The sequence below is a fragment of the Mastomys coucha genome, unplaced genomic scaffold (assembly GCF_008632895.1).
Source record: "Mastomys coucha isolate ucsf_1 unplaced genomic scaffold, UCSF_Mcou_1 pScaffold9, whole genome shotgun sequence".
Classification (NCBI taxonomy): Eukaryota; Metazoa; Chordata; class Mammalia; order Rodentia; family Muridae; genus Mastomys; species Mastomys coucha.
The window spans coordinates 51,911,439-51,933,593 of NW_022196915.1; the positions used below are offsets into that span (position 1 = coordinate 51,911,439).

A 22,155-nucleotide genomic window follows, 5' to 3' on the forward strand; every position below is an offset into this window, starting at 1 on the left:
AAGAGACCATGAAACAGTGCTAAACTGTTTTGAGCACTGTTTTGCAATACAGTGCTCAAAACTGCATACTGCAAATCAGTATTTGTATACATATCCATGCATTAAAAAAAAAACAAATACCCTGCTGTTTAAAATAAATTAAAGAGAAGACACGCATTAGCATAAAATATGACCCATACCTACTGCATTCCATATCTTCAGGCCAAGGGACACCAAACATCTCCATGAGCTTTGAACACTCGCTATAGGCACGCTGACACAGCCTACGACAGGGAAGTGTGACGCGTCCATATTCCATACAAATAGGGGCATAGAGTGCACAAAGAAATGGCCGAAAATCCCGAGAACAATCCAGGTTCACCATAGGGTGGAATGGCTAGGAAAAAATTAAAATTGAGTAATTAGATAAAAAGCTTTAGACAAATTTGCTAACACCTTGTTTCTTTTTTATTCACTTTAAAAACTACTCAAGAATATTAATATTTCTAAGATTTTTTTTTTTAAAAAAAGTTCTCTGAGCTACTTCTTTTTTTCTTTTTTCTTTTCTTTTTTTTTTTTTTTCAAGACAGGATTTCTCTGTGTAGCTCTGGCTGTCCTGGAACTCACTCTGTAGACAGGCTGGCCTCGAACTCAGAAATCCACCTGCCTCTGCCTCCCGAGTGCTGGGATTAAAGGTGTGCACCACCACTGCCTGGCCTGAGCCACTTCTCAAGGGCTTATTTTTGTTAAATCCAAGGAATATCACAGAATTGATAAATCCTTGTATATATTTTAAGTGTTACAGGTGATATTAATGAAGCAGGCTAGAAATTAATAATAATACAGCTTATTTAATATAGGAAAAAGAAATTTTACAAGAGATGCGCTAAAGCTCAAGAATGATTAGTTTTATTATTTAGTGGTGAGACTGTAGGGCTTTAACTTTTTATTATGTATTTGGTTTCCATATTTTCTTCAATTAACAACCATGAAAAAGAGTGAATTAGTAGCAGAGAGTGGTTCTGGGAAGGTGAGAAGGGAGAAGACAGGTAGTTGCAAAGTAAAGGGTGGGGGTGGGAAAGGCCCCTCAACTACCTGAATCCAGAAATTGTACACAGTAAAGGGTGTTGTGGTAGAGAAAACATCTCTCACCTTTTGCTGACTGGCTTGTATTTTTTTTAAATATAAATAACTGAAACTTCTAAATAATTCTTTAAACTAAACTAAAATGTTGTAAATATAGTTAATGCTACATTTGATACTAGGTTGAAGAACAGAAAACTTGTGGTCCCAAATATAAATCTAGGCTAGGATACCTACTATAACCAGAGGGATAGATCAAATGTCCCCTCAAAAGTATATCTGTAGTTCTGACTGAGAATTTTTCCAGTTGTTTTCAAAATTAATTGAGCTACAGCTGATTGTGAACTGGTTATACTCTAACCACTGGGATTATCTACCAAATAAGAATTCGTTTGTTTCTATATATCAGAAAACCAAGAGTCAGTTAAATCAATGCTATAGAAACTAACTGTAAAGTGTACATAATTAACATGTAACAATCAACAATCACTTCTAAGTATGATAGAGTAGTTTCCATGAAGAACAACTTAAAAGAGAAGTTTTGGGTTACCTACTTAAGCTGCTGGAGAACTACTCATGAAAAAGAAAAGAGCTCAAAGAGCACGGAGTATGGCCACAGGGCCTGAGAAGGCAACCATGTTTGCATGAAGGCACTGGCTGGATCTGGGAGTAAGGCACAGTATCTGTTAACTAAAAACTGTAAAGTAACAAAAGAAATCAAGATTATTCAAATATATAGAGATTATAACTGGAGTGGCTTAAGCAACAGAATTTCACGGTCTCTGTCTGAGACATGCTCTCTGAAGCGGCTGAGAACAACCTGTTCCAGAACTCTTCTGGAAGTTTTTTCACGGTGGTGGCAATCACTTCACGCAGCACTCTCCCCATGGCTACCTATCATTTTACCTGTAGATGTGCCTTTCTCTATGCCCAACTGTCCCTTTTATCTAAGGAGACTAGTCATATCACATTATATCAAGAGCTCTCACACTTCAGCATTACCTCATACTAATTACATCTGGAATGACCCTATTTTGAAGTAAAGTCACCCTGTGAGGCACTAGGTTTAGGACTCCAACGTTTGATGTATTTCAGGGAGACACAAACCATTAACATAACTGTTCATGGACTAGAAGAGTTTATGTAAAGATGCCAATTCTTCCCACAATTAATCTCTAAAATTTAATGAAATCTCTTTTATGTATGAGATCCTGGGTTTGATCCTTAACCTACCAAATAGTCACATACTAAAAAACTTGGCAAGACTTTTAGTAGACAAAACCAAGCTTTTTCTAAAACTTATGACAAAATATATGTTTTAAACAAAATGGTGCTTCAATTAATGAATATTCATAAGCCAAAAATTACTCATGTCCTATATAAATTACCTCAAAATTTATCAATTTCAGGATAAAACAAACAAACAAAAAAAAACAATGGAAAACATTATAGAAAGACAATGGCAAATCCTGTACACACACTCTCTTGTATACAAACAAGTGAGTACATGCACATATAAAAACTGGCAAAGGCCAAAAAGTAAAAAGTGCTGGCCACGCAAGCCTGACAACCTGAGCTGGCTACCCAGAAGCACATAAAAAGCTAGATACTGAGGCATGCCATCCGGAATCCCAGCATTCCTACAAAGACATGGAGAGAGAGGTAGGAGAACCACCCAGAAGTTCAAGAGCCAGATAGCCTGGAGTACACAGCTCAGAAGCAGATCAACAAGAAATCCTGTCTCAATATGATAGTAGGTAGGAACTCAATCTCCAAAGTTGTCCTCTGACCCACAACTGTGCTATGGGACATAAGTACCTGCATACACAAACCACATTAAAACAAAACTGGAGCTGGGCAGTGATGGCACACACCTTTAATCCCAGCACTTGGGAGGCAGAGGCAGGTGGATTTCTCAGTTCAAGGCCAGCCTGGTCTACAGAGTGAGTTTCAGAACAGCCAGCGCTTCACAAAGAAATCTTGTCTCAAAAAAAAAAAAAAAAAAAAAAAAAAAAAAAAAAAAAAAAAAAAAACAAAAGAACACAAAACAAAAAACTGGTAAAATAAATATGACAAGGTCTAAATATTGAGCCAGTATTAACTAAAAATATAACTATATAACATTAAGACTGGAGGGAGAGAGGAAGGGAGGGAGAGGGAGACGGAGAAAGGAAATACTAATATTATCTTTCAGAACTAGGACAAGGTGAAGAGGTCTTAGAAATGAAACTCAAAACATCCATAATGTGTGTTGGTGGAGGGGGGAAATTGGACTTCAATAAAATAAGAAATATTCCTGAGGTGGAGAGATGGGTCAGCCATTAAATGCTAGTATCACAACCAAAAAGACAATAGAAAATTCCTGTTCTAAAGGGTCTGCTAAAAAGATGAAAACACAAACTTCAAACTACGATGTATTTTTTGCAATCTTATACACTATGAAAGATTTTGGTTTGTTTTTAGTTGGGTTATTTTTGAGACAGAATCTTGCCACACAGCCCAAGCTGGCCAGAACATAATCCTATCTGTTTACCAGGTGCTGGGATTATAGTCAGAAGGGATTTATATCTGGAATATGTAAATAACTTAGGGGTTAACAAGATGGCTGAGCACAGAAAGGCAATGGTAACTTGAGTTAGAATCCCCAGAATCCATCCCACATCAAGAAGAACTGATTCCCATACACTGTTCTTTCCTCTTCACAATCAAATTGTAGCATACCCCTCCATACACACATTAATAATAATAATAATAAGTAAAAGTTTAACTCAAGACCCCAAAATAAAATGTAAGGGATACAAGATGGGGAAAAGTAGTTTCAAGAGGTAGGTAACAGAATACATGAGCCATGAAAGTGAAAAGATGAATTGAAGGGGGGGGAGGGAAAGAGGAGGTTCAGCAAAAGCAATAAAACTTGCTACTTTATTGATAACTGAAATATTTTTAACAAAGAAGAAAATATAGCTGAAAATACCCTTAAAACTTAAACAGTTATTATGACAAATAAAATGCACATGAATGTATATATACTACATATATACCTGCCCTGCTAAAGATAAAAACAATGGTAATACCAAATGGCAGCAATAATGTGAGAAAAACAGATATACTATATGCTACAGGTAGGGATGTAAAATGGTGCAACCACTATGGTTTCTTAAAACCCAAACATAGTCACCATCCAACACTCCAATCACATTCCTGGTCATTTATCCCAAATTAATGAAAAATTATGTCCACAAAAAAATTTGTCACAAATGTCTACGGTGAGTTTTATTTGTAATAGAAAAGACCTGGAAAAATGAGTACATCTTTCAATGTTAACTAGATATCAAAATTTTATAAAATAGTAGTATGATTAGAGCAGGAAATAGGGAAGAGACATATGTAATCTGTGTGCCCTACTCTTACAAATTCCTAACTTCCTAAGAGCCTACAATTAAATAAAACTAAAGGCAAAGTTAACAGCACTTTGGAGGCAGAGGCATGCAGATCTCCCTGAGTTCAAGGCCAGAGTGATCTACAATAGCAAAGTACAAGTCAGCCAGAAAGAACTACAGTGTGACAGACCTCAAAAAAAAAAAAAGGAATTACATTCACATGCAGATATATGTACATGTGACAAACATGCACATATATATGTGTGATAATAAGCAAACTGTAAACTGCCAGATGATGAGGTATCTTTGTTAATAGTTATCAAAATCTCCACTTGTGAGCACCATCTTAGGTTATAAAATTTATTTTAATGACCATTTTGTGTGCTTGCACTGACCTATAAATACCCTTTGCTACATTTTGGCTGAAATTTATTTGCATAGTAGGGCTTAAAGTGCTTCAAATTGAATAATTTCATACAATAGTCACAAAATGCTAACTTGTCCAAGGTCATACAACTATAAACACAAATCTAACTTTGACATTTTTACGCAGATCCCTTGTACTTATCCAATTTTGTTTCACTTAACTTCTGTTTTAGTTTCCCCTTTTATAAAACAGTCTTAACACACATAGAACATAACTAATAAATAATACTTATAAATAAAATAGGGAATAATTTCATGTATAGTAGGGCTATAGCAGGGTTATTTTGTTCCCTGTTCTCAACTGTCAAATGGGACAACTCAACTGGAGTTATTTTTTTTTTAAATGTCAAACAAAGTAGGTAACCCCAAAATTGTGATGATAGGTGACAGAAACCAGATAAAAAAGGTAGATAGTGTGGGTCTGGACTGATGGCTCAGCAGGTAAGAGCACAAACTGCTTTTGCAGAGGACAGAGTTCTTCCATCACCCGTATTGGGCAGCTCCCAACCACCTGGAGAGCTGATGACCACTTCTTGCCTCCATGGGCACTGTACTCATCTGCATAAACCCACACTCAGATACACACATAACTAAAAATGAAACCTACAAAGCACATCATGTATGAGCCCATGCCTATACAACACTAGCATGTGCACTAATCCATAAGGGCAGAGAGCACATCTGTGATGGCTGGAAGCATGAGCAGAGACGGTGGACTATGAAGGATGTAAGAAAGCTTTTGATGTGGCAGAAACGTTCTACATTTTGACAATGGTGATGGTGACATAGGAGTTGTTAAAAACTAATCAAAGGGAACACTTTAACTAAGTGTAGTTTACTATACATGGCATAACTCAATAAAGCTGTTATGAAAAACTAAGTACTAATACTTTTAAAGTAAGCAAATCACCTCGACCTTAACCTCACCACCTTCTAACCACAGCAATAAGAATGAAGTGACGTGGCCTTGACACTTAGGTTGAGAACACATATATAACATAAGAAACAGCACTCACAATCTACAACAGAGAAAGGAACATGGCTGACTGAATTCTAAATGATTCTTCCTGAGTGTTTCTCTAAGCAGTGATGTTTTTATTCCCTAAATCAAGACCAGAGTATAGGAAGTTTACAAATTGGAAAGTAACTTTCTAAAAACTAGATTTCTGATTTTCTACAACAAAGGTGCACTGCATGGAACCTTACATTCTTTGTTTAAATTCAAATCACCCAAGCTTTTGTGCTCCCATTCTTTCTACTCTCAAATTTCCATTCATTACCATAGCAACCTGCTAACTGACCAACCTTCAAGCATAGCCACAGTCCAAGCTTAGCAAGGGTGTAAAAAGGGGACAGTGTCAAAGGCCAAAATCTGACTCAGGAGAATCAGAATTCCAACCTTTGTCACTGTACAAAGGGCCCGGTAACTATGGAAACTGTGCCACACTAGGTTTGGGAATAGCATGACTAAACTCACTAAATGTGAACCATGTCAAACAGCCTTGAAAATTCAAAACTCCTATTCATAGCTACTTTAGATCCAGTTGGAATAAGAAGTTATTCCAAACAACTTATGAAAATTATTTTATGTAAGTAAAATTATAAGAGACTCTAAATATCAAAACAAAGCAAAGCAAAACAAAACAAAACAAACCCCAAATCCAATCTCCCTTTCTGGAACAATAAAGTTTTTGATGATGTAAGGTCCAAAACTTTTAAGAATTGCTTTTTGTCTCTACAAAATAAACTAAACCAAAAACCTCTAGGTAAAACCAAACCAAACCAAACCAAAACAAAAAACCCAAAACACCAAAACCAAAACAAACAAAACAAAACAAAAACAAAAATAAAACACCTTTAATTCAGTAACTGTTTTTCCTTTTCAAACCTTAATTTTTAAAAATGTATCATGGTAGTCTACTCATTGATAATAGCTTGGGGAACTGAATAATCTATTTGGAAATTTGCCATTATCGCAGGAATCTATTCTTTCATAAGTCAAAGTAGAGTTCCTAAAATAAGACTCTTCTTTGGTTAGTAAACTTTTTTAACATTTCACTATTATGGAGAGTTCTGGATTATGGCATACTTAAAAAATAATATTTTATAGGGCAAATCTTACTCCACTTAATAATCTGATTTAAAGCAAGACTTTCAAAAGATTCCTTTAATGTAATTTATCATAAAAAATTTCAAAATTTCTAAAAGTTATTTCTATTCCTAAAATCAGAAACAACTGCCAACAATTCTCTACTCTGTATGTGTGTGTGTGTGTGTGTGTGTGTGTATGTATGTGTGTGTTAATTTAAAAGCTTCTTAATTCTGTTTGGTTTACCCTAGTCACAAAACTGGCTTCTAAAGCCATATCTATTAGGGAAAGGAATGTAAGTCCATACCCAAGACCTTAGTTTGATATTCAGCACTGCAAAAGTAAATACAGATAGTAAAATGGGCCATTTTACTACACTGTTGTTTGCTTAGAAAAAAAAAATCTTCCCATAAACATTAACCTATAATCCTAGCACACTGGAGGTACAGGCAAGTGGATCTCTGAGTTGGAGGCCAGCCTGTTCTAAGATCTTGTTCCAGGTCAGCAAAAAAAAAAAAAAAAAAAAAAAAAAAAAAAAAAAAAAAAAAAAAAAAAAAAAAAAAAGGGAAAAAAATTAACCTAAACAAAAGATATTATGTAAATATGGTGTATTCTAGCAGTTAAAAACATGAGCTTAAAGAAAAGAATTTTTCTTTCTTAAAAAGCCTATCTACAAATATGGATTGATATTGTTACATTGGGGTACATTCAAAATTTTAAAAGCTGTTATTTTTGTTCCTAAAACCAGAAATAACTGCAAATAATTCTCCACTATCTGTACGTATGGGTTTTCTGTTTTTTAATTTAGAAGGTTCTTATATTAGCCTGTCCTTATTAGGGTTACTTTCCTGTGATCAAACACTTTTTTCTTAAAATTAACAATAGATTAACAACAATGGAATTTGGACAAGCAAAGGTATGCTTAAGCAGAAGCAAAACAAGATCCTAGAGAAAAAGAAAGTTATGCTGCTTCATTCTTTTATAAAATACAAACACATACATTGAAAGCCTCCAATCACTTTCAACAACAACCAAAAAAAGAAAAGACAGACAGGCAGACAGACAGACAGACATCACACTAGTGTTCCCAGGCAGGTGGTAGCTTTAGAACTATGATCAGTATCACTATCCCACCAAACTATTTTCAACCCAGGATAGCTAGCTTTAGGTATAGCAGTGAGACATAATTATGCTTACTACCACTGCTAAGGAATTTAAGTTTAATTCAAACATTTACTTATTAGTAAATACTACATGTGAGGCTCTGGGTTAAGTGCTAGGCATACAAAGGTGAGTAAGGACAAGCTTCCAAATTCCACAACTGGAACAAAAAATAAATATTTTAACAACAAAAAACAACACACACACACACACACACACACACACACATGCAAACGGGTAAACAAAGCATACTGCTAAGTATGGTGTTAAGGGAACAAATTTTGGTCTTCCTAAGTTCTACAAGGAAATCAAAATCAGACCCAAGCCAGGCCTTGAAAAATAAAGAAAGACATCACCCAGATATTGGCAGAGCCTTCCAGGCAAATGTGGTGTTTACCATGACATGATATGGTCAAGGAACTGCAAATGTGAGTGGCTTCTGAAGACCACTGAGACTTACTGTTGTTAAAGTAGAAGCCATGTACAAATGTCTATGATGCTTCAAATTGGATCCTCTCGGCAAGGATTGGCAGTGCTATTAAAAAAAGTAATTTTCATACTTTGTTTGACCTTTGTAACAATTAATCTAATGATGGTAGTGTAAGACACTTAGTCCCAGCTATACTGTTTATAAGTAATGAAACTTGGGCTTGAATTACCGTACCTCCAAACGTCTTACTCTTCCCTCTTCATTACAGTATAATTAATCTTTACTTTCTGTCTCTATAAAAGGAAGTGCTAAGGATCAATGAGATGCTATTTTCTGGCTACGAGAGTGGTTTAGTACTACCACTGAACACCATGGCTTGAATCTGAATGTCCCCAGAGGCTCCTGTTTTTAATAGAAGGCTTTAGGAGGCAGGGCTTACTGGTAGAAATAAGTCTTCTACAGTGTCCATTTGAGGGTTAAACTCGGCTGCTGGCTTAAGTACTCTCTCTGCTTGTAGGTCCACTGCAATATGAGCAGCAGGACCACAAACATCTACTATGAACTGAGCCACTCCGCTACACCACCCCCCACAATGCAGTGGAAGTCCCTAAACTGTGAGCCAAAATAAACCTTTTCATCCTTATGTTATTTCTGTAGGTTTCTGTCAATGACAGTCTAATACAAAGACAGAGAGCAGATTCAATTAATGGTAAGAAACAGGTTCCCTCATTCATTGCTACCAGGGTCAAAAAATACTTACTGTACTTCTATCGAGAGTTTAAAACTATCAATGAAAACATTTTCTTTAATATCTGAATTTCATTTTAAAATTATATCAGCAAAAGTATAAAGACACATGTGTGGCACTTGTAAGAGTAAAGGACAGAAAAAAATCCCTCAATGTTCATCATTAAGTACTGAGTGAAGAAATGGTAATTATCCAACCCAATGTAGCTGTAAAAATCAAAGACATCATAGCCATTGGAGTAGTACGGATATTATGATTATTTTTTTTTAATGGTAAGAAGAAGGGGACAAGGGGAAAGGGGCCTTGGAGGAGGACAAGCAGTGACCTGAAACCAGAAAGTCTGAGCTTCCTGAGGTTTGGGCCACCTAGTCTGGCTCACTGTTTCTATGGGGGCGAGCACCCCTGTGCCCTTCTCGGCATCTACTTAGCATCTGCACATTTCGTCCCCTCCAAAGCTACCGAGAAAGAGTGACACTGTCCAGGCTTGACACAGAATTAGAGTTGCCAGAGCATGGAGGAATTAGGAGACACAAGGGCCAGTACGGGGGGCCTGTGGCTGGGGGGGATTGTTTGGATTGCCAGAGCTTGTGTCCAAAGGAGCAGTGGCAGCCCCTGGGCTCCTTCCTGGGAAGACTGAAGTAGGGGCTGCTTCTTCCCAGAGCCACCACCTTGCTCTCTGACATCTGGGGCTTTGACCCTTTTCTTTTTTTAATCACTTTTGCTAAAATGCATTTAATTAAAAAATTTTTAAGTAGAGGGGATAAAATGCAAACCCCTTGCCTCTTGGGCTTTGGGATGCCATCACCTCCAGTTTGATGGGTTTATTTCCAAATGTCACTAAAGCATTGAAACAGAAAAAAAAAAAAAGAGTAAGAAGAAAGGCAGGCAAGTGCTCATGAGCAAGGAGAGAAATTAGGAGCCCTTGTGTTTCCTGGAATCTGAAACTACGGCCACTGCAGAAAGCAGTTCAGCAGCTCCTCAAAACATTCAATGGTTTGATATAACATTTTTCTAGCAGCTTAAGACCCTGGTTCAGCCACACAGAGAAACTCTGTCTCAAAAAATCACCCCCCAACCCAAAACAACAACAACAAACCAGTGCTGGTTTGATCTCAGCACTAGGAAAAAAAAAATATTTTTTTGAACAGAATTACTGAGCTGAGAGACAGCTGTGAACATTGCACTGTCTCCTAATTTTCAAGTCTTTTGCTATTGCATGAAACTCACTCTCAAACTATATCTGACGATTCTATCAGTGGCAACCCTGCCCTGCTATGACAGCCATGAAATAAGCAATTTCTTCAGGGTTTCATCAGATCTTTGAAGCCTTCTCTTAGAAACTACTTCCCACTTATGGACTCTTCCTAGGCTATCAAATTCAAAGAGGCAGACCCACTGACAATAAACTATATGGGTTACTTGGGCATATTTGAGAAGGCCAAGAAGAGAAAGCCTATCATGCCATCATTCTGAATGTCCCATGAACCCAAGAGTAATGATGCAAGTCCATCCCTTACTAGCAACTCTGACAAATTAGAAACAGAATCAGGAACAGAATTCAAACTTGTACACCATGCATTTTACGGCTACTTACATATCTCTCATTTAATCTTCACAAGCATGTCTAAGTTTTTTCATTTTTGTTGCCTAAAATAAGTTATGAAAACAAGATGTAGGAATGACAGGCAATTTGTCCAAAGTTATACCTATGCATAACAGAGTCAAAGGAGAACCTAAATTAGTACAGGCACCCTTATCACTTGTTTCCAAGGAAATTACGACTCTGCAGTGATACTATATGTGAGGGTATTTCTAATTCAGCCTTCAGCATATAGCATAGACTACTACAACTATCACGCCAGGAGCCAACTTATGGCCATCAGATAATACCCTTCATGTTATCCTAGTCTGAGGGCTGGGGACATATATTTCTCTTTATTAGTTTATAGTCATAGGGAGAGCAGAAAATGTTTTATTCAATCTCTACAGCATCATCAAATATTTGGATAATTTAACATGCCTGCTATACTTTGAAATACTATGAATAATCTTTCTACAAATTTCACCAGATTTATATAAGACTTGAAGCAGTAAATGTGTTTTACTGTAAAATGAAGAATTCCAAATGTAGGCTCTGAAACACTGTCCAACTGATAAAAATATAAGACATTGTCCAAATTATATTACATTGTCATGCTAATATAAGAATATAGATAGCCAGGTTGTGGTGGCACACATCTTTAATCCTAGAACTCAGGAGGCAAAGGCAGATCTCCATGCCAGCCAGGGCTATATAGTGAGATATTGTCTTAAATAAATAAATAGCAAAAACCATCACTTAGAGAGTATTTAGTATATACTAAATACTCTACCGGCATATTTTAATTTTGTACTATGAAATCTTATATAATTATTACTAACCTTATTTTATTGTTTTTTGGGGCCAGGTTATACACAGCCTATGCTGGCCTCTACCTCATCCTGTAGCAGAGAACTGTCATGAACTCCTGATCCTCCTGCCTCCACCTTCCAAGTACTGGCTTATACCACCACCACAACCACCAGGCTACAGTAACACTGCTTGAGTTGAAACACTAAGCTGCCTAGCTCCTAAGCCCATATTCTTCATCAGACTTTTACTGCCTCCCCATTTCTATCTAGTAAATATATCTTTATCCTCAAATCTAAGGATCATTACACTTTTAAACCTAGAACAACCATATCTATTAATAGGACATAAGTTTCTGAAGCAAAACTGAGAAGTACCTGAAGAGTAAGCACCTTTAAGTAAGGCAATAAACTTACATAGAATTATGAACCATCAGGAATTCTGAACTACTAGCATGACAAAACTTTTCTCATTGCTTGAAAGTTACTTTTAAATTGATGTGAACTTGACATGACCAGGAAATCCTGTTGGATGTTAAGAAGGAGGGGCGGGGGGCGGAGAATACTGTAAACCTAAAGAACAAAGGAATTCAACCTTAAAAACATTACATTATGCTGGGAGGTAGTAACATACATTAGGTAGGAAGAGGCAGGCTAAACTGAGTTCAAGGCTAGACTAGTCTACAAAGTGAGTTCCAGGACAGCCAATGCTACACAAAGAAACCCTGTCTTGAAAAACAAAACAAACTACATTTTATTCCATATTCAGCTACTGAATGTTATGTAATATTATTATACTCTACTATTTATATAAAGTTATTTATTATTTAATAACAGAGATGTAATCTCTGAAGAGGTATCATCACCCATATTTTAGTGTTTCGAATTCTTTATGAAAACATGTCTAAAGATAAATTCAAGAGTAGAATCTCGTGCTGGAGAGATGGCTTAGTGGTTAGGAGCACTGACTGCTCTTCTGAAGGTCCTGAGTTCCAACCCCAGCAACCACATGGTGGCTCACAACCATCTGTAACGAGATCTGACGTCCTCTTCCAGAGTATCTGAGGACAAAAAACAGTGTACTTACATATAATAATAAATAAATCTTAAAAAACAAGTTTTTTAAAAAAAAGAGTAGAATCTCTTTATACACAAATTCTTCAATCTTATTTTAGTATGACCTAAACTATATACATTTTCAAATGTGTAAGATAAAGTTAAAAACAACACTATTTTCCTTTGTTTCTATAAAACACATGAGGTGAGTCATCTGGGAAGTACAGGTTACTTTCTGGAGTGTCTTACCTCCATTGCTAAAGCTGCAGTCTGTTGGTCATAATGGTTCAGAAGATTAGGCATGAAGGTAGTATTGTAAGGCAAATCTTGGCACATCCTCAAGGTTATAGGTTCACAAGAAAACAAACTGTGCCCACCTATCTGCCCCAGAAACACAGTCAAGAGCCAAAGATAAAAGACAATCCAGCTCACAGCCATTCTTCCTGGATCAGAATGAGGCTTGGATGATCAGATCTACTCAAGATGTGTTTTAGATCAGTATATGCCTGCAGGTCTCAGCTTGAAAGTATCCTTTCTGTATCTGCTAGGCTCCTCAGTTAAAAACTCCCTGCACTGTCAAAGGACTGTTAACCTGGTCTCACAAAGGGCATTTGTTTTTGGTTTCACAATATGGGAAAATGACATCATCTTGTATCTTCTTTTCATTTTATTACATAGGGCACATCTGGCCAGCATATCAAGTCGATCAACCACACTCCCAAATCACAGATTCCATCTTAGGAGGAGAGTGATTTCTTTCTTGTTGAAATATCTGAAAAATATTGAAAATGGGAAAGTTAATCACTTCTCAAAATACTGCAGACTTAACATTAAAATATCTGATGAGACATCATACTGATTTAATAGAGAAAATACAAGGGTATTCACAAAGCAATAGTTTTTCTATTTTATCATATATGATATATATGTAAATATTCACACACACTAAAAATAGTCCTTATATAATATTTAATATTTATAATTACATATATTTAGAGATTTATTTATTTTATTTATATAAGTACACTGTAGCTGTCAGACACACCAGAAAAGGGCATCTGATTCCATTACAAATGGTTGTGAGCCACCATGTGGTTGCTGGGATTTGAACTCAGGACCTCTAGAAGAGCAGTCAGTGCTCTTAACTGCTGAGCCATCTCTCCAACCCTATAATTATATTTTTATATTCTAAGTTACATATATAACACATGGTAGAGAATTCTGTCACAAGATATAACTGATCCATTTCGAATGTCTTTTGCATTGTCCCAAACTATGTTTAAATGATACACTTGTAAAATAATATCACTTCAAATTTATTTGACATGTTTTGGTCATTGGCAGTATATTTTTACATTAGCTGACTTGGTAGAAAGTAGCTGTGAAAGGTCTGGGACAAGATTAAGGCTTCTTATAATGCTACATTGTAAACACTGTCACTTAACCCATATTTTTCTTTCCTGAAAATTATTTACACATCACTTCTAGAACACAAGAATCTACAAGTAAATTATGAGATAATGTATCAAAAAAGTAGCATTATGTATTAGGTGTTTGGGGCACTGAATTGCAGCTGACAAGACCACTTCTACCAATTCTGAACTAACAAATAGAAGGTTCTAAAAAAACCAGCCAGTTTGCCAACACTGCATCATTTTAGGTAACACAAAAATGTAATGTTATATTTATTCCCCTGGAATCTCAAACACATGACCTAGCTATGTAGATAAGCCAGAGTAGGGCTAAGAATGATTTCAAGTTAGTGGTAACTTCCTCTAATCTGCTTAACTCCCCTGAAGAAAGAGACATTGCCTAAGGAATAACTCCTAAAGATGGTCCTAATTATAAATGTCCTGTAAGTCAGGTCTTGAGAAATGCTATACTAAAACAGAACAAGTAAAAGAAAACATATATTTATACATAATAATCTACAAGAATTAAGAAATAAATGAGTATAAAAATAACTATTAGGGCTAAAGAGATAGCTAAGGGCTTCAAGAGCCCTTGTTGCTCTTGCAGAAGATTTAGTTGGATCCCAGTTCCAGAGGACCCAATGCCCTCTTCTGAGGGCCCCAGATATCTACATGGTGCATAGATATCATGCAGACAATCACTCATACATATAGAATATAATAATTAAAAAAGAATACTAGAAAAAATATCAAAGAACAAAAAAAAATACACACATGCCCAATAAATGCATGAAGCGATGTTTAACTTCACTAATAAAAAACTTCAAATAAAAAGGGCAAACATAATACTTCTGCCAATCCGATGTACAAAAACAACAATAACAGAATGAAGAATGGCATGGAACGTAGGGAAGAAATTATATTCAGCATTTCAAAATACTTGAGATAAGAATCTAAACTAGTTGATACTTTTTAAAAAATGATTACTTATTGGGCTAGAGAGATGGCTCAGTGGTTAAGAACACAAAACGTTCATCCAGAGAACCTCTATCCAACTCCTGAGCTGCAGGTGGCTCACAACCATCTGTAACTCCAATTCCAGAGGACTCAATACCCTCTTCTGGCTTCTTTAGGGACTACAGGCACAAGGTAAATAATTTTTAATGACTTTTTAAACCAAAAGATTTCAAATGGGACAACTTGATCCAGCAAACCTACTCATAATTTATTCCTGAAGGATATAAGTGCATGTGGTATACAACTGAAATATTAGCATAAGTAATTTATAACAACTTAAAAAAAAAACATGAAAATAACCAAAAAAAAATTACCAATAGTAGTTTGGCTAAGGTGGTACAACACATGATGGACTATTAAATAGATATTAAAAAGATAAACATGACTAAGAGCACACCACAGTGGTCCTGTGTGCTCAACACCACAAAGACCTGTCTGTGTTCAATCCCTGAGACTGCTCCTCCCTTCCAAAAGATGCACATGGATTTTATTTATTACCATACTAACATATGATAAACAAAAAAATTAGGGTTGGAAAAATGCTCAGTAGGTAAAGTGCTTGTGGTGCTAAGCACGAAGCACTAAGTGTAATTCCCAGAACCTACATAAAAATCAGATGCAATAACACATTATCTGTAATCCCAGCATGCTGACAGGGAGAGGGAGCACATACAGGAAAATCCCTGGAAGCCCGAGGGCCAACCAGTCTGGCAGTAAGCAAAAGACTGTTTCAGTCTTTTGATGAAAGGTAAAAACTGACATCCAAAGTTGTCTTAACTGCCATGCATGTGCCACTACACGAATACTCTTACATTTACACACTTAAACACAGACACACCCACCCACATACACACACACAAATGCATATTTACTTCTTACTCACTAAGGTAAGGTCTCACTATTTGGCCCTAGGCAGGCTTGAACTCACAGAGATCCACCTGCTTGTGCTTCCCAAGGATTGGGATTATGTGTCCCCATACACAACTTACTACAAAGATGCTTTTTTTTAAGGGAGTTAAGAAACAGTATGCATATATAACTAACTTCTGTCAGAAAAGCATATATGCAAAAACCCCAGCTATTTCAGCCTGATGTCATAGTGCATGCCTATAATCCCAGAACTCAGCAAAATGATTACAAATGGAGAATAGTTTGGGCTACAAAGTATGACCATCTTTAAAAGAGGAAGGGCATTTCAATTATTTAAAAATAATATAAGTGCCTTATGGAATTTTATGAAAGACCTGGTTTTATATTACTTTGTGTATAAGGGACGTAACTTCAAATCTACAAATGTGTGCTGAGTGGAAGACAAGAATAAATGCTAGTTGAACAGTTTATTGGCTGGTAATTAAAGCAACAAGCCAAGGGATATACTACTTGTATCACTGCAGGTCGTAAGAAAAGCAGAGGAGTGGTAATTTAGTATGATTCAAATAGATTTTTCAGGCCAGCGAGCCAGCTCATCAGGTAAACAAAATGACTTTTTTGGTGGTGGTGGTGGTGGTGTTTGTTTTTCAAGACAGGGTTTCTCTGTGTAGTCCCGGAACTTGCTTTGTAGACCAGGCTGGCCTCAAATCCTCAGAGATCCTCCTGCCTCTGCCTTCCGAGTGCTGGGATTAAAGGCGTGCACACAACACCTAGCAAAACTTGATTTATTTTTTTAACACTGAAAAATTCAAGCTACCTATTAGCCCAAAAATAATGTATATACTTTAAAGCATCCTGTACACATTCCACATTACTTTTGAACAGTGAATTACCTATATGTGTGTGTGTGTGTATGTGTGTGTGTATACATACATATGTATGTGAGGTAAGATGTAGGCTCAGGTGTCTTTCTCAGAAGCATCCATACTGTTTTGCAGAAATGACCAAGTCTCTCACCAAGGGCCAGCTAGGCTGTCTGATAAGCCAGTCTCAACAACCTACCTGTCTCTGAAGCTGGAATTAGACATATGCACCTTCTACACAGGGCATCTTTTTGTATGTATGTACCAAGGATCAGACCTTATTTGCATATTTACTAACCATTTCTATAGTCCCTGAAATCCCCAGTTCTAATCAGAATCAGTAGAATGTGGCATTTTTCTCAAGGTAGGCTCATCCATGGAAAAGCTCTAATCTAAAGATGAGTGAAATGTTGAAAGGCTGTCTTCCCAGACTGGCTAACAAAGCCAGATCCAAACAACTCAGGTGGAAAAAGCAAGAAACAGGTAATTCTGGACTAGAAAAGATAAAATATAGCAACCCATTAAATAAAGGTTAATGTTGTTGGTGGCAATATTTTGATTATTATATCTTTTTTTTTTTTTTTGGCAAGAATCTGTAGGATTCCAACAGAACAAAGAAGCCCATTGAGCTAACAGAAGGAGTAGGCAGTTCTGGGCACTAGAGTCCAAGCAAAAATGAATGCTATGACAGTTTATGCACTGTGGGTTAGGAGGCACTTTCACCTCTCCACAGAGCAATATAAAATATTTGGAAAATCGACTGTTAGTGCTTGGTAACATTCTAGACTAGGGCTAGGGACACAGCTTGGTGTTAAAGTGCTGTCCTAGCATGTGTGAAGACCTGGTTTGAATTCCTATACTAGGTGGGGCATGGGAAATACTTGAAATGTATAAATTTTTAATTTTATGAATTGTAGATCATTGGGAATCTGGTATTTTCCACTTATTGTCAATTTTGATGAGAAAAAAAGTAAAGGTCTTTAAAATTAGCTTAGCTGAGCACATGATCTAAAGGACAGCAAGAAAAAGATGAATGAAATGTTGAAAGGCTGTCTTTCCAGGATGGCTAACAAAGCCAGATCCAGACAACTCAGGTAGAAAAAGAAGGCAGATCCCATATGCAAAATGTGCCACAAGGGGCTTATCAAGAAAAAGTGGCAACAAAAGACTATGTTCATAAATACTTTTCTACCACTTTCTCCATAACGGGGTTCATCTCATTATTCTTAATTTACATTTAATTTTGAAGGTTAGAAATTTCATCTGTAACTTGTAATGTAGTGTAGATACACTAGCTACAGCATGGAAAGCTAGGATGTTCCCATCTTTCAGACACATTTTTCAAGAATGCATCACAAAGGACTAGCAATGGGTTGCTTTAAGTCAGTCTCTCTGAACAAAACCTCTGTCATCCATTAGAAAAATATTCCTATGATCTATTCCAGTATCACTTCTCTTTTCCAAAAGCCTAGTCAGTATCTGGCCTGTTATTTTCCATTTCTTCCTGGTGTGTGTGTGTGTGTGTGTGTGTGTTATATGTGTGTATGTACTCATATGAGTACCTGCATGTGCCAGGTGTCTTCCTCTAAGTGCTTTACATTTTTTTTTTTTTTTGACAAAGTTTCTCACTGAAACTGGAGCTCATCAACTGGCTAGATTGGAAGACCTTCAAGTCCCCAGGATCTTTCTGTTTCCATTCTGGCCAACACTGGGTTACAAGCACTTACTGCCACATAGGGCTTTTTACATAGCTGTGGAGAATCCAAACTCAGGTCCTCACTCACACACAGCAAACACTTCATCAATGAAGCCACCTCCCCAGCCCTCTATATCTTATAGTTAAAGAAAAAAAAAAATTCATCCTCACAAAACTGCCTCTTAGCTACTCAAAAAAAAAAAAGGTTTATATAACATATTTAATTCATAGAATCTATATTTGTATTAATATTAGAGTAATTCTTTTCTGATCTTTTTTACTATAACAATCATTTTTGCCTGAGGCAAGGAGTAAGCCAGCACCTCTTGTAGTTAAGGTCATCACCTGACTCTTGAGCCTCCTGCCTCTCTCTCCAATGCTACAATTACAGGGATGTGCCTTAGTACCCATCACCTTTCTAATTTTCAAATTTCATTTTGCCATCTACTAATTACAATTATCTAATCTCTCATTATGCTAAGTGATACTGCTTAAAGAAACAGTACTTCTAGATTCAGAATTTAAAAGGAAGAATGGTAGGCACCAAATTTCAATCCCATTGACAAACTACTAAGCTCTGAAACTAAGAAAAGCAAACAATCTTTCAAAATTAACCTATCAATAAAGCTGAAAATTCAAAGATAGATTCTGCATGCTTGGTTAGTTTTGTTTGTAGTACCAAGGACTGGACTCAGTCTTGTGGGTGCCAGGTGAGCGCTCTACCTGCTGGGCTGTATCCCAGTCCTAAAATCCAATAGAGGCTGGCAAAAAAGTAAAACAAAGGTGGTCAGAAAACTCTGAACTTTTGTGAGGAAATAGCAAGTCCTCGTGTTGTTCCCTTAACAAGACCATATGCTTTGTGTGCTTTGACTAAAGTACTGTTTTGGTGAGACATAATGAGGGGGAGGCTGGAATGTGTTAAGCTCACTCCCTGAGTTATAGTCTTCAAAGCTTCATTTATAGTGCATTCCCTAGATGCACTGAAGCTAGGGCTCCCAGAATGATAAACTAGAAATTGGAGAAGGAAGCCATTTCTGAAGCAGCAGCTAAAAGTCTCTGGGAGCCAATGAAGAGTTGCTATTGCCAGCCTTACAAGTACCACCACTGAAAACTCTCATTCTCTTTTCCTCAGAACCTCACTATATCTCTGCCCTGATCTCTACTGAAAGAAGATAACGATGTGCTAAGAACTGTTGCCTATCGTCTGCCTCGTAACAATAATCAGAATAATCAATATACTAATATGCTCAGAAGGCTTTCTTTGTTTTTGTTTTTCTGTTTTTGGGTTTGTTTGTTTGTTTGGATAAAAGATGTTGTGCCACCACACCTGATTTCACGCTCAGAAATTTACATACAAAATCACTGTAGAGTTTTAGTAACAAACTAATATGAAACGTAAGTTGGGTAGATTCCCAACCCCCAGAAGTCAAGCAGGGAAACAATCTTTTGTAAGCAAAACCCCCTCCTCTCTTCTTCCTAGAGGATAAAAGTTTCATGCTGTATTATACAAAGAATTATACTGTATTATACACTTCACTATTAAATTCCTCTCAACCCTTTCTACCTCAAATATCTCAAGCATGGAATTAAAAAAAAAATCCACTTTAAGACCCAAAACAGAAAATAAAGTTCAAAGAAATTTGGGGAAAAAAATAAAAGGATGAGGAGCCCACAGTTACTTTTTCTTCCGTTAATGGAACCTTACTAGCCTTTTAAGAGATGAGATGCACATTATTACTAGACAAAAGGGAAAAAATAGGTAAGATGAAACAGAATTCTAGTCTTTATTTTAAAATATGCCTATTTTCCTAACAGTTTCAAAGCATTTGGGGACAGACAGATCAACACTACACACTGTTTTATTAAGTATAGAGAAGCAATGGTAAGAGCTGCAACTGGGTTACAGTTTATCTTAGTTTTATCCTTCCAAATATTTACACTCCTTTCGCTGGCTCCTTAACCCTGAATCTTTTTACTTTTATGCTGTGGTTCAAGTAGGGGTAGGGGACACTGATTTGTTTAAAGGTAAAGATAGAATGAAAAGCCTTATCGCCTCGAGGACCTCCCCTCCCTCTATGAGGACGGGGTCTACTACACAGCCTATTCTGGCCTATAACTTTCTGCGATTCTCTTGCTTTAGTTCCCGATTACTCAAATTACAGGCATGAGCCATTATCATGCACGACTTGAGTACCCGCTTCTTGAATACACAGCTCAGGATTTATCTAGTCCTCTTCTAGCCCATAATGCCACCAGCAGACCACCGAGGAGCAAAGCAGGCTGAGGAGGGAGGTAGCATCCTTAAGCCCAGCTGGTCTTTGTTTCCTTGCTCTCACGTACTGGCTTTTGCAAAGTAACCCAATTCCCATCAACAAACATTCAGGATGTACTGAAAGACTTTTCTACCGTGAGATTTAGAGCTAGTGCGTCTGTTCGGCAGCCCGAGAAATTCAGAAGGGAGCTAATAATTATGATTTTTTTCATTTGCATTGGGCGAAAACCCAGACCCCTCGAGTCGCGGTGTTTTTCAACTTTAAGTCTCTTCTGCCTAATTAATGGCATGCGCTTTTGTTCTTTTTCACCCACAAAAGGGAAAGAATAGGAAACAGGAGAAGAAAAAGAAAAATGAATAAGCCCTCTTCTCTTCCCTGGAGGAAGTCCCTACCTCCAAGAGTCCCAAGATGTGAAAAGCCTACGGGATGTTTACAACCTTAACGTTCCCCGCATCTCGGTGCCTTTATTCCAGAAGGCTAGGAATTCACCGCCGCATCCCAAGGCAAATCCGCCGACCCGGAGTCTCCACCGCGGGGGTAACTAGAGAACGCGCGGCACTGGGAGCCTCCGACTTTGCAAACTGATGGGCAGCAGGGGACAACTTTTGGGCGTTGGGTGGCAGGGGTCGGCCGGGGGCTGCAGGGAAGCAGCGGCGCCGGAGCCCGGCGCTTCGTCCTCCCGCCCACGCCCCCGCGGCGCCGAGCGCAGAAACCGGCTGGGGCTGGTCTCGCTCCCCGCAGGCGAACGGCGCGGAGACCCGCCGCGTCCACACTCGCACAGGTTGCCCGGCGCGGGCGGGACATACCGGCCCCGCCGCTTTCCCAGGGCATCCTCGCTGAGCGCGGCCGCGGCCCCGAACTCCGCGCCGCCCACTCCGACCCCGCTCGGGCCCGGCCGCTCGCCAGCCACAGCTCCGCGCCCGCCTCGGCAGCGCCGGCCTCGGGCTTTTGTTCGGCCGCGACGCGAGCAGCGAGCGCCGCCTGACGAGGGGCGGCCCGGCTGGGGCAGACGCCTCGGCGCTCTCCACACGCTCCGCTCCTCTCTCGCCCTCCCGGCCCCTGAGGAAACGTCGGCCGCAGGACTCACCTCACCGCCGGCCTCCGGGCTCTCCCGGGCAGCGCTGCTGGCCCCGCGGGCGGCCGCGCGTCCCTCAGGTCCCCCGAGCGGCCGAGGACCGCCGGCGCGCGGAGCCTTCGTGAGCGTCGGGGCGCGCAGCACCCGGGAGGAAGGTGCGCGCGCACGTGCCGCGCATGCGCGCTTTGCCCAGCCTCCTAGCCCGATCC

General features: G+C 38.3%; 1 protein-coding gene across 3 annotated transcripts in view; it reads right to left on the reverse strand.

Annotated features, from left to right (window-relative positions):
• Fzd3 (frizzled class receptor 3) overlaps positions 1-22,155 on the reverse strand; it is a 64,815-nt gene extending 42,660 nt beyond the window's left edge. Inside the window, exons 1-3 of one of the 3 annotated variants that reach the window (XM_031363062.1) lie at positions 21,959-22,155; positions 12,990-13,512; positions 180-376 (exon numbers count right to left, since the gene is read on the reverse strand). In XM_031363062.1, coding sequence (XP_031218922.1) covers positions 180-376; positions 12,990-13,178 — 386 coding nt within the window. In that variant the 5' untranslated portion in view covers positions 13,179-13,512; positions 21,959-22,155. Of the gene's footprint in view, positions 1-179; positions 377-6,173; positions 6,656-12,989; positions 13,513-21,958 lie in introns of those variants that run through there. The other 2 variants (XM_031363063.1, XM_031363064.1) reach the window with 2 other exon arrangements.